General features: G+C 33.8%; 1 protein-coding gene across 1 annotated transcript; it reads right to left on the reverse strand.

The window, feature by feature from the left end:
* Positions 1-527: 527 nt before the first annotated feature.
* On the reverse strand, positions 528-12554 carry LOC120087058 (ubiquitin carboxyl-terminal hydrolase 6). Its single transcript, XM_039043903.1, has 18 exons — positions 12397-12554; positions 11665-11810; positions 11450-11485; positions 11253-11360; positions 7352-7452; positions 7161-7284; positions 6312-6371; positions 6163-6230; positions 5767-5817; positions 5247-5355; positions 2366-2454; positions 2081-2150; positions 1902-1982; positions 1717-1812; positions 1591-1639; positions 1371-1493; positions 1215-1289; positions 528-893 (listed from the first exon to the last, which is right to left on the reverse strand). Exons 1-18 carry the CDS (start codon positions 12404-12406, stop codon positions 838-840), a joined length of 1452 nt encoding a protein of 483 aa, XP_038899831.1. The 5' UTR covers positions 12407-12554; the 3' UTR covers positions 528-837.
* Between the last annotated feature and the right edge of the window lie 1132 nt (positions 12555-13686).

Consider the following 13686-nt stretch of genomic DNA (forward strand, 5'->3'; position numbering starts at 1 on the left):
TAGGAGTATTCGATCAAAGATATCAATGTAACATAACATGTATCGATCATAACACTTCGTGGCCTTTGTTTTTTTGGTTTCCCCTGGGCATATGTTAAACATAATAGAATGGTAGCTCAATAAAAGCAGATAAAAGAAGACAAAATGCTAGAGTACTTTACAACTTCCAAACATAAACGTTCAATTTATTTGCATTTATATTACTTTCGTTCATTTATATTATATCACTTTGACAAAGCGAGCACTCTTTGATTATTTTCCATTGTCTAATTTTAAAGCTCAGGTCAATATTATCTTGTTCAGATAATTTAGCCGAAGCTTTTTCAATTTTTTATCAGACAGAAAATCATCCTGTGATGTTTTATGATCCTGTGATGTTTATGATTTATGCGAACAGAATTAAACCAAACCGAATCAAACCAAACTCAAACAAAATTGTTTTGAGAACCAGTTTTCTTGGTTAGTTTGGTTTGATTTGGTTTAGTTTTATGTGCACCACAAGCTTTAAAAAGGAAAACACTCCAGGCTAAGCAAAACTACTTGGTTTCCCTGTTCATAAATAGAACGGAAAAATCTAATTGTAAAATTGTCCAATACAGAAATAGAGAGGTAGTAAATAAAACAGTGCCAATGATCCACACATTTAAACATGACATATTTGGTTCTAAAAAAATATCTAACCAGACCGCCCAGCTTGCTTTCTAGTCACCAAGCTGCTAGACCAAACTACTTGAAACACTTGGCGTACATAGGAAAGTTTCTGGCAAGCAAACTTAGTTGATGAAATCTTTTAGCCAATTGTGGAAGCCCTCGCATTAAATTTGAACATAAATGAGATCACTTAGGGACAACACGAGCCTTGTACATGCATATATATGCCATATGCCAGTCACCTGAAATAAATGAAAGTTCAGAACGAAACGTTATCTGTGGTCGGCGGTGAATCCATTTCTGACACTTTCTGTTTGGAGAATGAAAGTTTAGCATGTATGAGAGTGATTTTGATTGGTTAAAATCATTTTTGTCATTTTCAAAATCAAATCACTATGAATGATACTTTTAATCATTCAATATTTAATGATATGAAATTTTCATTTAAAAGAGTAAAATTAAATATTAAATTAATGTTGAGTAATTAAAGGCATGTTTTGGAGTAATTTTTACAATTTTAAAATCATTTTCGAACATGTAATTAATTCCTATGTGAGTTTTACCTCCACCCGATAGCTTTAAGATGTCTTCTTCTCTCTGTGCAATGGGGTTATCATCATCATATTCAATCCACTTCCCTGTGGCCAATTGAAGACCATTTATAATCGTTTGTATCACATAGTAAATAATAAAAAAACAATTCATTCTAAAAGACTAACCGCTTTCTTGCTTGACCCAGGCAACATAATGTCCTGAATCTGCACTCCTTCCCTTGTGGGTCAACACAGCTACCAAATCATAAATTCCAGTCATTTGTACTTCCTTGTCAGAAGAGGGGGCATCTGAGATAGATAATCAACAAAAGGTGAGAGTGTAATGAAGTATGGAGCAAGAACCGATTGAATACGAAGTGCAATTTCCACTTTTAGAAAAGGATACCTTCTTGAGGTGTAATACTTGACTGTGCTTCAATCCCAGTAGATGTACCCTGCATTATTTCAGGCCTTGGAAGTCAAAAGAAAGTTCAAATATAATTCAAAGGTTGCAAATGGAGTCTTGACTCACTTCTGCATCAGATATCTTTACATCCTTGTCCGCAGAATCGGAAGTCTTCTCATTGGGTTTCAGACCAAGTTTTTTGCCTTCCTCATTCCTCAAAAGCTATATTTCAATAAATAAAATTTGAATGTTCATCAACCATAAACTATCAATAAGTTTCTTCTTCAAAGACCATAGGTGAGAAACCATACCAGTCGAGGACCTTCCAATTGTTTGCGAAGATCATCTGAACACAAATCAAACACATCCAACTCCAAAGGATAATCCACTTTCTGAGATGAAAGTTAAGACAAAAAATTATGGAATACTGTAAGGGAGTTCAAATTCAAGTAAAATAGGACAGCATTCACGATGTACAATCGTGGCATACCCTCAAAATTTTGGCCTTCTGATTTGACTCCCTCTTCCAAAAAAAGCGGACAAATTGAATTGTCAAATACCTTAAAATAATTAAACCATAAATAATTGTTATATTGGATGCAAAATTTCATATTTTTTGCATGGTACAATGCTAATCTAAAATTGATCTAGTAGACTTCCCAGTGAAAAGATGTGTTAAGTTAATAGGCAATGCAGAACTAAGACAACTTTAAACATAAAAAGATTATTCTTTTAATAAGAGGAAATAGAAAAAAACGTAAAAAGATATCATTACCTTGGCAGGCTATTAATACGAGATTCCTTCAAGAAAATTGCACTGCGCCCCAGTGAAGGAGATACTTTATCTATTTCTGATTTTAAACCCTGCAGAATTCCGATGCAAAATAAATTTTATCACGAAGATTTCTAAACAAGAAATACATAAAAAACCATTACTTGGTAAGAAAAATATAAAACGGAGACAAGTGGGAACTTTAATCCTGTGCGACTTCACTCGGGAAAACATTGCAACATGCCAATAACAGATTTCAAAGTTGACGCGAACTGCTCGCTCAACTTATAGGTTTCTTTTCTTTACCTCTTATTATATATTTTTGGATTAAAAAAATTTATCGATGATATGGAATTACAAAAAGTAGGGGTGAACCCCTATCCAAAGAAGTCACAGAAACACAGTCCTTGGGATATAATAGTCGATAGGCTATAGCTACAAAAGCACGAAGAGAATTTACACAAAGTGCCATAAAGATAAAGAATTAAAAAGCAAGAAAAAATAAATTTATGCCATGAACTTTGAAGTTTATATCATTTAAAACCCTCAAATTAATAATTATATCAATTAAAATCCTAAACTTTCATAAATAAATCAATCTAGACTCTCAGTTGAGATCATTTTAAAACTGTTAATGTATAATATTCACACATGTATAAGAGTCTTTAAATACAAGAATCAACATAATAATACAAAAAGAAGTTGGAATCAGATGAATAATAGGATAATTCAGTAATATGTGGTTTTTCATCTTATTGTCTTCCTCTATTTTCCTCTATTTATTTACAAAAATTTATGTGCTAATTTTTCTTTCCACCTTGGTAGGATTATTGAACAAGAATAATTTTATTTAGATTATGATTTAATTGTAAATCGACAGAGAGACTAAATTGATTTAAGAGGGTATTTGGGACACTGAGTTAGTCTAGTTTACAATAATTCATAGGCTATAATAGTCTATGTTTGGGGTATAGACTATTTTAGTCTGAGTTATAATAGTTTGTGTTTGGGGTGTAGAATATCTTAGTCTGAGTAGAAAATAGTGAACACTATAACAAAGAGGGAAAGAGAGAATGAGTAGGAAATAGTAAACATTGTAGTGAAGAGAGATTTATAATAGTAATATCGTAGCTAATTATAAGTTATAATAGTTGGAAACACCAACAATTATAAATGGTGCCCCAAACATGGAGTGGGCTATAATAGCCCCCTTCACCAACTTGAAAGTTGGTCCAAACACCTTCCTTAATTATGAAATTTTTGGGTTTATATTGATATAATTATTAGTTCGAAGTTTTGATGGATCAATACAACTTAATCATTTTTCACCCCAAAAAAATGTCCAAGTCCTTTTATGATTCAAGGATTATGCTAATAATAAAATTGCTTTACTGATCACAACAAAAATCTCCTTGTAGCTAACTGGGGAAATCTTTTGTAAACCCATTTATAGGCCTTTTATCTCTTTGAATATTTCATTCATCAAAAAGGGGGAAAAAAAAAGATTATGCTAATAATGTTGAGCCAAAGGACCTCCTCCTCCCTCTAGAAGGGGGTGACCAATCAGAACCAAAGCAAGCAAGGAGTGTGGATCTACTCAAATTATAGGTCTTGAAGCAAGCTATTAATGCACAGCACAGACTACCTAAAAAGTCTTGTGCAAGCTTGATAAATGGAGAAAATTTTGGTAGATTGACTCCATGTAGCGCTTTGTTGGAAAGGGATGCTTCTCTAGATGAGGAAGAGCCTGGCTATCCAGTGTATTGGAAGTTGATTCCTTTGCCCCAGGACTAGGTGGTGGGGTGGGAATTGGGAACCTAAGGCTACATATTAAAGCCTTAGTGGTAAAGTGATTCTGGAGATTCCAAATAAAATCCAATTAGGTATGGTACAAAGTAATTTAAAATGTGGCTGGTAGAAGAGGTGGCAGCATTCCAAGGTGAATTCTTTAGATAATGACTATTGCAACTATGCTCTCTAATTAATGCAAAGCTCGAGTATTTTTTAAGCTCTTTTGGTGAGTTTTGCTTTTGATAGAAACTATTGTATTTATTATTGTGACATCTCTCATCGAGGGAGTTCATCAATATTCTTAAGGGCAGTACCATCCTATAGGCAGGCGCCAGTGTTTGAATGCATTCACATACTGATGAAAACCTTTCTAAACAACAGAAAGAATTACTGTAGGCAGAAATTCAGGTTGAACGATGAAGACTGATTAATACAGAGCCACTAGCTTGACTTCCAAAGAGAATGGAAAACCTACCTGACAGTAAATTATGGGCTCCAAACACGAAACTTCAATGTGCTTCCAAAATATAAAATTTAACTTTTGTAATTGAAGGGGCAACCTTGTAGAAGTGGTTTCGGTTGAATTAAGTAGAAAGACATTTGAAGTATATACATATATTGTTAGAAATTGAGTATTCGTGGAGAAAAATGAAAGAACTTACCTGGCAAAAAGAACCACAACTATTAACTGGGAAAAAACTAAAACTTTGTGTAAATTTTGTTACCAGAACTTAGAAACTTCTCACGTTTATCCATCAGAACAAATGGAAATTATTCAAAGTTCATTTTATTACTTTTGACATTATTAACATTTTCCCTGTTCACTTTCCACACAAATCTTGTTTACGGAAAAAAAAAAAAAAAACATTTTCCCTAATTTTCCATTTGTTTCATCATTTGTTTATTACTTTTATCTGGCAGGGAAAAGGAGCATTCAGATTTTAAACAAAATCTTTGCAAGAAAAGTTTAGCCAAGTAAAGAACTAGTTGAACAACCAATAAATGTAAGTGCTTGAAAGTTGGAAAACCGCCAGTCAAAATATCTGCACTCAACTACGAGCAAAGAAGTAACATCCAAATTAATAGGACTTACATGCTTTAATCCTTCACTCAAATGGTTCACTTCTTGTGATATATGACATTTAAGTGAATAAACTGATTCTGCTTCCGAACTTTCCTCTCCACTTTCCTGACAATGTACTCTGACATCATAGAATCACATCATCAGCACATTAACAACACATAATTTCAAGAACGTGCAATTTTTGTTTTTCTTCCCAAAAAAGCCCAAAAAATTAATGGCAATGTTGAGTGTTTGTTTGGTGAGAAGATTGCCATGAAATATGGTTTTTACTACAAGGTAAGCCACAAACAATACAGAGATGACAAACTGGTGCTTCTTATCAATAATATACTAACTACAAGGAGAGGGACATCTTAACACATTTCCACTTGTGATTAAGCAAACATAAGCTCATGAATATCATCAAGGTCATTGAATAGGTGCAGAGGAGAATAGGATGGGAAGATAAATAATGATTAATGTAAAGTCTACCACCACTTCATGGATCTCATTTCCGATGTATTAAATAAATAACTAGTAAATGTCTTACCTGCTAACAAGATCAATGCCAAATAGGTCCTTTACAGCATCGGGGATTTCACTGCAAATGAAGATGACAATTTTCTCATCAAACTACACATTTCTTCCATGAAATAGGAAACAAAAATAAAAGAATCCAAAAGCAGAGACAGAATAGCAAACACATTGAGAAATCCCACACACGGCCTGAAAATAGCATGTAATCTAAACTAACCATGGGTTGAAAACCATCGAGTTCATGAGGAATTTCGAAGTGTGGTTTAGACAATTATATTTTGAAATGGAAACAAGCCTCTTCATTGAAATAATGAAATGAGACTAATGCTCAAAGTACAAAGAGAGATACAATGAACAAAAGCAGCCAAATGAAATTACAGAAATCACTAAAAAAACAAGATGCAATTACCTGGAACCTGCTGACCGAAGGGACTGAGATAGAGTGTAAAGAAGTTGTGTCCAACATTCTTCAGCATCCTGTTAAAATTAAGCTTCAATTAATACATTAACTTTAAAGACGTAGCAGAATGCAATAAAAAAGTTCAAAATATCAGATACTTGTTGCATGAATGTACTATTCTGCAGCTGGCCAAATTGAGGATATTTTTTCCGCAGCACCTGGGAACATGGGACAATAAACACATTATTTCATCATCCGATGAATTGACAACCGTGATGACAAAAAAATTCTAAAAATAAGTTATTATGAAATCAAATACAACTGAAATCCAATATCTTATGATTATATATAAAGAAATGAAATGGAAGAGATGCAAATTGATTTCGTAAAGTCAACTTTTCACATGGACCTCTACATCCAATGAAGAATGGAACTTCAATGTTAGCATCTGGTATACATGATCCTTGAGAAGATTGCCAGATTGGCCTAGTAAGTGGCTTCTAAAAAAATTTTGAATTCTCTTGGATTAGGACCTTTTGCATATAGTTGGGTATTTCATTCCATCAATGACATAGTTTCTTATTGGGAAAAAAAAAAGTGGCTTCAAAGTATCATTCAATGAGCATACATAGAAAAAGATAATCATAGAGAAATGGCTCCCCAAGCAAGATCTTTTCAGGGTGATGTATGGAAGACAAAGCAAGAACACTTGGGGAATCACAGCTTCCAGAGCACTTTTGTGGCTTCTTTGGAAGGTAAAAAATGAATGGCTCTTAAAAGATAAGTTGAATTCTTATCAAATTGGATAGGCCTTTAGGTTGTTCTGAGTCTCTCACCCTTTTGGTTCACAGTAGTTATATCTTATTTCTTATACTGAAAGAGGAACCAAGATAACAATAGAGAAATGACCATTAAACGAAATAGGAATACTAGTTTTCACCCCAATATATGAAAGGAACAAGTGCTTTAACAGGTGAATTTCAAGAACTTTTGTGAAAGCCACTAACCATCCAGAACTGCATAGGTGCCACTGCCTTGACACTTCTATCAAGCTCACTGAATAAATCCCGGGTTGCAATAGTTAACATGTGTGAAGTTTGATCCACATCACTACGGCCAGCATTAGAGTACCTGATCCAAGCCAACAATTATATTTGTTGCTGCAGGAAGATTCAGGAAGATTGCAAGGAGAACTCACTTAATCAAAGCCGACTTCAGCTCGGGAACAGAATGCAAACACTGTAATGTTGAATTCATGTAACATGTGTTTCCCAAATTAAACAAGCCAGCACTGTGACCCTGAAACAGCAACGTTTTGGATGAAAATCATAAATCATAAAAAATAGTTCAGCACAAAATGTCCAATTAAACAAAGAACTGAAGAAACAAGAGGAGGATGTATAACAAAATCAGAATGAAAATATGACAAAATTAGAAATATTTTTGCACAAGTGACGATGTCACATACTTGCGCCTAAGGGTTGGGATCTGTGGTATGGGGTAGAGGCAACCTCGTCTGTATTTAGTTGAGGAGATTTTTATCTAAGAAAGACACCGGATAGCACAAGCTTTTTGTGGATACCTTTGGGTATCATTTGTATGATTGGCACACTCTAATGACGGATCAAGCACCCAATGTCACCTCTTAAAGCCACCACTGACTTCACTACTTTTTGCTTTTAGATTTTTTGGAAGTTATTTGATGCTGAGAAGCTCTTCCTTGTTCCCTCATCTTTACCACCGGTTGATTGTGAGACCTTTAAGGTTGCCAGTCTTTCTCTTCTCTATTATTTCGAATCAGGTTCCGTGTGTGGGGAGAGGGGATTCTAGATCTTGGCTTTCAGAGCCCTTTGAGGGCTTTTTCAATAGATTTTTTCCCCTGAATTTTTTGTGCCACTTCTCCCCCCAAGTGAGCCCTTGCATGTTCCTCTCTTTAGAAGGTTAACATTCCTAAGAAAGTGAAATGTTTTGCCTGGAAAGTTTCGCGTGGGAGAGTGAATACTCAAGATTGTATTCAAAGGCTTTCCTCCATGGTGTTGCCAACCTCAATGGTGTGTCCTTTGTAGGAGATGGGAAGAGGATCTTGACCATTTGCTTTGGGATTGTGAGTTTGTGACATCTTGATGGAACAGACTCTTCAGAACCTTTGAGGTTGTGCTTGCTTGTAATAGAGGTTGTTGTTAGATGTTTGAGGAGGTGCTCTTGAATCCTCCTTTTCGGGGCAAAGGAAAGGTTCTTTGGCCTGGCCTTTGTTCAAGTTTAACCATTCCTTGCATCTGTTAACACAATTTTTTGTAATTATCAGCTTAGTATAATTCTTTTAGATTAGAGCCTTCTTTCTGTAACTGGGCGTGAGGGGATTTTGTTTTTGCCTTTTTGGGCTTGTTTTTCTGTATTGCCATAACATATGCTTTCATCAACCTCAATAAATGTTTGGTTTCTTATAGAAAAAAGAATTGCTGGGAAGATATATGCTGCGAGAACAGGGCACCATTTTTTCTTGGTCAGTTTTCCTTGTTTACACTCTTAAGATGCAACAAGGAGGACTTGAACCATGACTTGACAGGAAGCATAAAACCTCCCTACCCACAATGCTCACAATAGTAATTGTTTTCCTCGTTTACTCAATTTTGCCTACACAAAATTTGTTTCTTTTGCCTCCCTTACTATCTCCCATCTTCCATCCTTTAACTTACCATGCTGGATGAAGAACAAAAAGAGAGTTCTCTGCAGTGGTTTCATTATAGGTTTCTGAGTCTGTCAATATTCATAATATTCTCAATATATATTGTTAAAATTGAGGGCATACAGAGTTTTATTTGTTCTTTTGGGTGGATCTATGGAGTTCCTTTTTCCTTGAGGTCTCGGTTACTTCATACTCCGTACTTGCATATATTTGAAATGAACTTCAACATTTGCTTATAAAAGAAATACCTCATGATTCCATTATGATGGAAAAAACACAAGTACAATGATAATGAGTGGCAATGGGTCAGGCGTCAATGGTAGATATGAATCATAAGAATGGACCAAAAAGATGTCAACTAATCCAGTTATAATTATGACAGAAAGAATATGTTGAATGCATGGAATAAGACGAACATCCCTAGTTTTTAGTAATTTTAAATTTGATTATCTTAAATTGATTGGACTTATGGTAAGTTGATTTTGGTCTTAAGAGCCAAATTAAAAAAGATAATTAATTTAAATTGAGTTGAGAGAAATTGAGATTTAATTCAAATTGATAGAATTGACGTTTATTTAGGAATTTCTAATTTAATTAGAATATGAATTTCTAAATTAATTATTATTCTAATTAAATTAGACTATGGAATTTTTCTGTCTTATTCAAAAAGAAAATCTAACCTATCTATTACTTTAATTATTGATTTTCTAATTTAATTAAAAAAATAGATTTCCCAATTAGATAAAGTGTCATATTTAAAAAGGAAATCTAATCTATCTACTACTTTAGTTATGAAATCCCAAACAATTTAGGATTAGGATTATTTCTCCTCCAATCATCCACTTCATTTCAAAGGGAGGTCAATTAGAGAAAAAAAATCCTTGTTACTTTCACATTTATTAGTTGTCCCACTTTCCTTTTCGTGGTGAAGAACTACCTCTTAGAAGTTTCTAAAGATATTTAGTTTTGAGAAAGACAACTTTTTTTCCCCCCAACAAGCATTCCTAGAAGTTAGATAAGGGAGGTAGATTATTTGTAGAGTTTTATCTAGCTCAAATTCAAGATAAGTAATTTTACTATTGGAATCGCCCTGGTGTCATGCAATAAATTTAAGAATAAATCTGAGGATTCTGAGACTGTTTGCATCGAGATGCATAAGGATAAACAAGCTGATCTTGATTACGTTTTGAAGCATGTTATGAGTGCAAGCATGAACTAAATTATTTGGTTTATATGATTTGCTAGATGATGATATGTATTTGCATATTTGTGGGACTATGTTTTATGATGCACGTTATGTTTATGATAGTGATAGTTACCTCTACCCGTAATTAGATTCCCACCAGAGGAGGTGATCTCCTTCCAAATTTCACTAGAGGTTTGTGTTTCCTTCAAGATTCACTAGAGGTTTGTGTTTCCTTTGGGATTCACCAGAGGTGGTGATCTCCTTCGGGATTTTCCCAGAGGTTTGTGTTTCCTCGGGATTCATCAGAGGTGATGATCTCCATTGGGACTTCACCAAAGGTTTGTGTTTCCTTCGGGATTCAACAGAGGTTTGTGGGTACATCTAACCTACGATAGAGTGGGTTCAACTATCCACTAGTTAGCCATCCCATGGAAAGTAGAGATTTATGCACGTCCCACTAGAGAGTGGCATCTAGCATCTAGAGGACATAGATGCTTAGCTTGACCCCGATAGTGAGGTTACTTATTGAGTATTTTATACTAATTCTTTCTCATGTTTATTTTTTTCAAGTAAGGGTAAGAACATGCCGGCAAATGACAAGTAGAATCCATGATTGAGCCACTGGAACCAATCGTATGCTTCTGCTCATGTTTTCAGGATTTTATGTTTTAAAATTTCTAGTCTTGATGTTGAACTTGAGTTTTGAGTGCTTTTTCTTTTAAACTTTTTAAGAGAATTTTCTAGTTTGATTTGGTTTAATGGGGGTACCCTATTAAATGCATTTCAGTTATTTAGTTTTAATAGAGTTGATTATTTTATGCTAATTATTTGGTTTTACTATGTCATGAAAAGATGTCTATTTGAATTGTATGCATGCATGTCTATGGTAACGGTCTAGTTTTAGTCCTAGGGAGCCGGGTCTGTACAAACATGACTTTAGGTAAAAATGATGTCAGCATCAAAGGTAAAAGGTGGTATCCTGAGTACACAATACTAACAGTCCATCATCTAGAAACAAACTTACCTTCAAAAATAATTTCCAGTTGTCGTCTACAATGATCAACCTAATTATATCAACTAAAGGAAACTATCTTTATTGGATAGTAGAACTAAAGGAAACTGTCAACCTAATTCCATCACTATCAGATAGGGACATGGATGGCATTATCTGACAATAATTTCTGAAAACGAATTCCTGCCACTTAAAGAACATAATAAAAACCTTACCACTGCAATAACTTGTTCCTCTTCAGGAAGATCTTCTATAAAGACAGGGCCCTTCTCTGGGGCCTTAACAATCTCATCTGCTGTGCCCATCATCATTAATTTTTGACCCTACAAAAGAAGAAGCATGTAAATGGAACAACAAACTCGGAACCACAAAAATCTATACGAAAGTTTTATAACATTAGTCATTGGGCTACCTCTTTTACTCCTACCGTTGACCAATCTGCATCATCCTGCTCAGTAAGAGAGTACAAGGATCAGATATTAGTAATCACTCCGAAAAAGCTCAAAAGTTTGATCAGAAATAAGAAAGATAACATCGTTATTGTTGGTAATGAATTGGAATGAAGAAACAAGAGTTGAACAAAAAATTCATTATCCTCAAAAGAAACAAAGAGAGATTTCAAGTAACCTTCAGTATACCACCCTTAACCATAATCTTCTGCCTTTCAGGAGGTACCCCTGTGAGTTCATACAACTGGCCCTTGAAAACATATGGGGGCAGACTGGTGTCAATTTCAACATCACGGAACAGCTCTTTTTGCCACTTTACACTCACTATAACATATCAATATCCATTTATCAGAAAAGAAAAGAATTCCAGCACAAGGGTAAGAATAAGAATAAGGTTAAGTTAATATGAAGAATTCTAAAACTTCTAATCGGTTCTTCCAGCCAAACTTAAGTTCCTATTCAATCTTTGCCACTTCAAGAAGTTTAAAATTGTAATTGCTTTCCATGACATGATGAGGCAAGAAATTAAACTTGTAAAAGATGGGCAATAGCAAAAGCACATTCTTTCCTTTAACCATAACCACAAGCTACATCCACACAAACACCCAGATTAAAAAAAACGTACATCAATAACTAAAATCCAGGCCATTGATAATTGCGATGTAAGAGAGGGGTGATCTCAAATGAAAAGCAATGGCAAGAGAAAAATGAGGCAATGACAATCGACCCAGAAAAGAAAACAATGAGCAATAAACAATTGACAAGGCCCCTAATGGTAGGAAGGCAAGATGGATATGGAAATTGTTCCAGATCACTGTCCGCGAGAAGATCGGCAAATCTGGGGTGGTTAAGAAGAAGGAATGAAAGCAAGTAAGAAGAAGAAGTGAAAGAGAGAAGGTGGTGTTCGAACCTTTAATCATGATTACAGGGTTCCCGACAGAGGTAGAAGAATGGGCGAAGAGGTTGAAGAAGAAGAAGGAGAAGAAGGAGAAGAAGAAGAATTGTCTTGGAGAGGCGGTAAAGCGGACCTCTGAATTTCTTGCTGATTCAACAATTTGCCTCCCAACTCCATTCTTATATAAGATAGGTTCACATATTTTTTCTTATCAAGCGGGTCCAATCAAGATATTTAAAACCTTAAATTATAAATTTATTCTATAAAATTTTATATCCCATTTCCTAACTATTTTATTTTTTTTAATTTTTATTTTAAAAAATTAACACTATTTTCACACTCAAATTTCTTATCTACTATTTACTATCTACATTTTACTAATAGTTTAAAAAATCAAGTCAAATTTTAGTTTTTGTTTCCGGAATTTAGCTGAGAATTCAATTATTATATTTTTAAAAAAGATGCACATCATTTTAAAGAATGAATAGGAAATAAGCTTAATTTTTAAAAACTAAAACAAAAAACGAAATGGTTACCAAACGAGATCTTAAATTTCATGTCTATTTAGTATTTAAATTGAGTAATTAAATTTTCAACACCGTCTCTAATAGACATGTAAATTTTTAATTTTGTGTCTAATAAGTCACTAACCTATTCGATATTTTAGAAATTCATGGATATACAAAATTGAAAGTTGGTCATTTTGATAAGCAATTCAGTTTGTGTTTTATGTTTCTAGTTTCACATATATACGTACATTTTTATCCATTGAGTTATACTCCAAATCTTGTAAACTTCTAAATTATATTAATTTTAAAATTGATGGTTTAATTATAGGAAAAAAACCAGTTCTTTTTCGAAAATATGTGATGTGAGAGATCGAACTTTTGACTTTAAGGTTTATAGTATAAGCATTATATTCATTGAGCTATACTCATTTTAGCTCGAAAACAAATTAGATTATTTTCCAAAATTTTTGTAAATTTATTATCGCTCAATCAATTTCCAAACATTATATACACAATAATCTTAACTTAAATTTCATAAGGCATTTGATTGGTTTTCTAAAATAGTTATTTTTCAGATCATCAAACACTCTTAAAAGCTACCATACATATTTTTTTGATATAATAGTAATAATAAGAAGAATAAATTTCTCATATTTTAATACAGTTTTTTTGTCCTTTTTGAGAAATATCAAGTTTAAGTGGGGGAAAAAGGTGAAATTATACTTTATGTAAAGCCTCGGTATTGAATATAACCGATGGCTTTTTGGATCACTTCTCGTCTTGCTTTGAAAATGTA

The sequence above is a fragment of the Benincasa hispida genome, chromosome 9, assembly GCF_009727055.1.
Source record: "Benincasa hispida cultivar B227 chromosome 9, ASM972705v1, whole genome shotgun sequence".
NCBI lineage: Eukaryota > Viridiplantae > Streptophyta > Magnoliopsida > Cucurbitales > Cucurbitaceae > Benincasa > Benincasa hispida.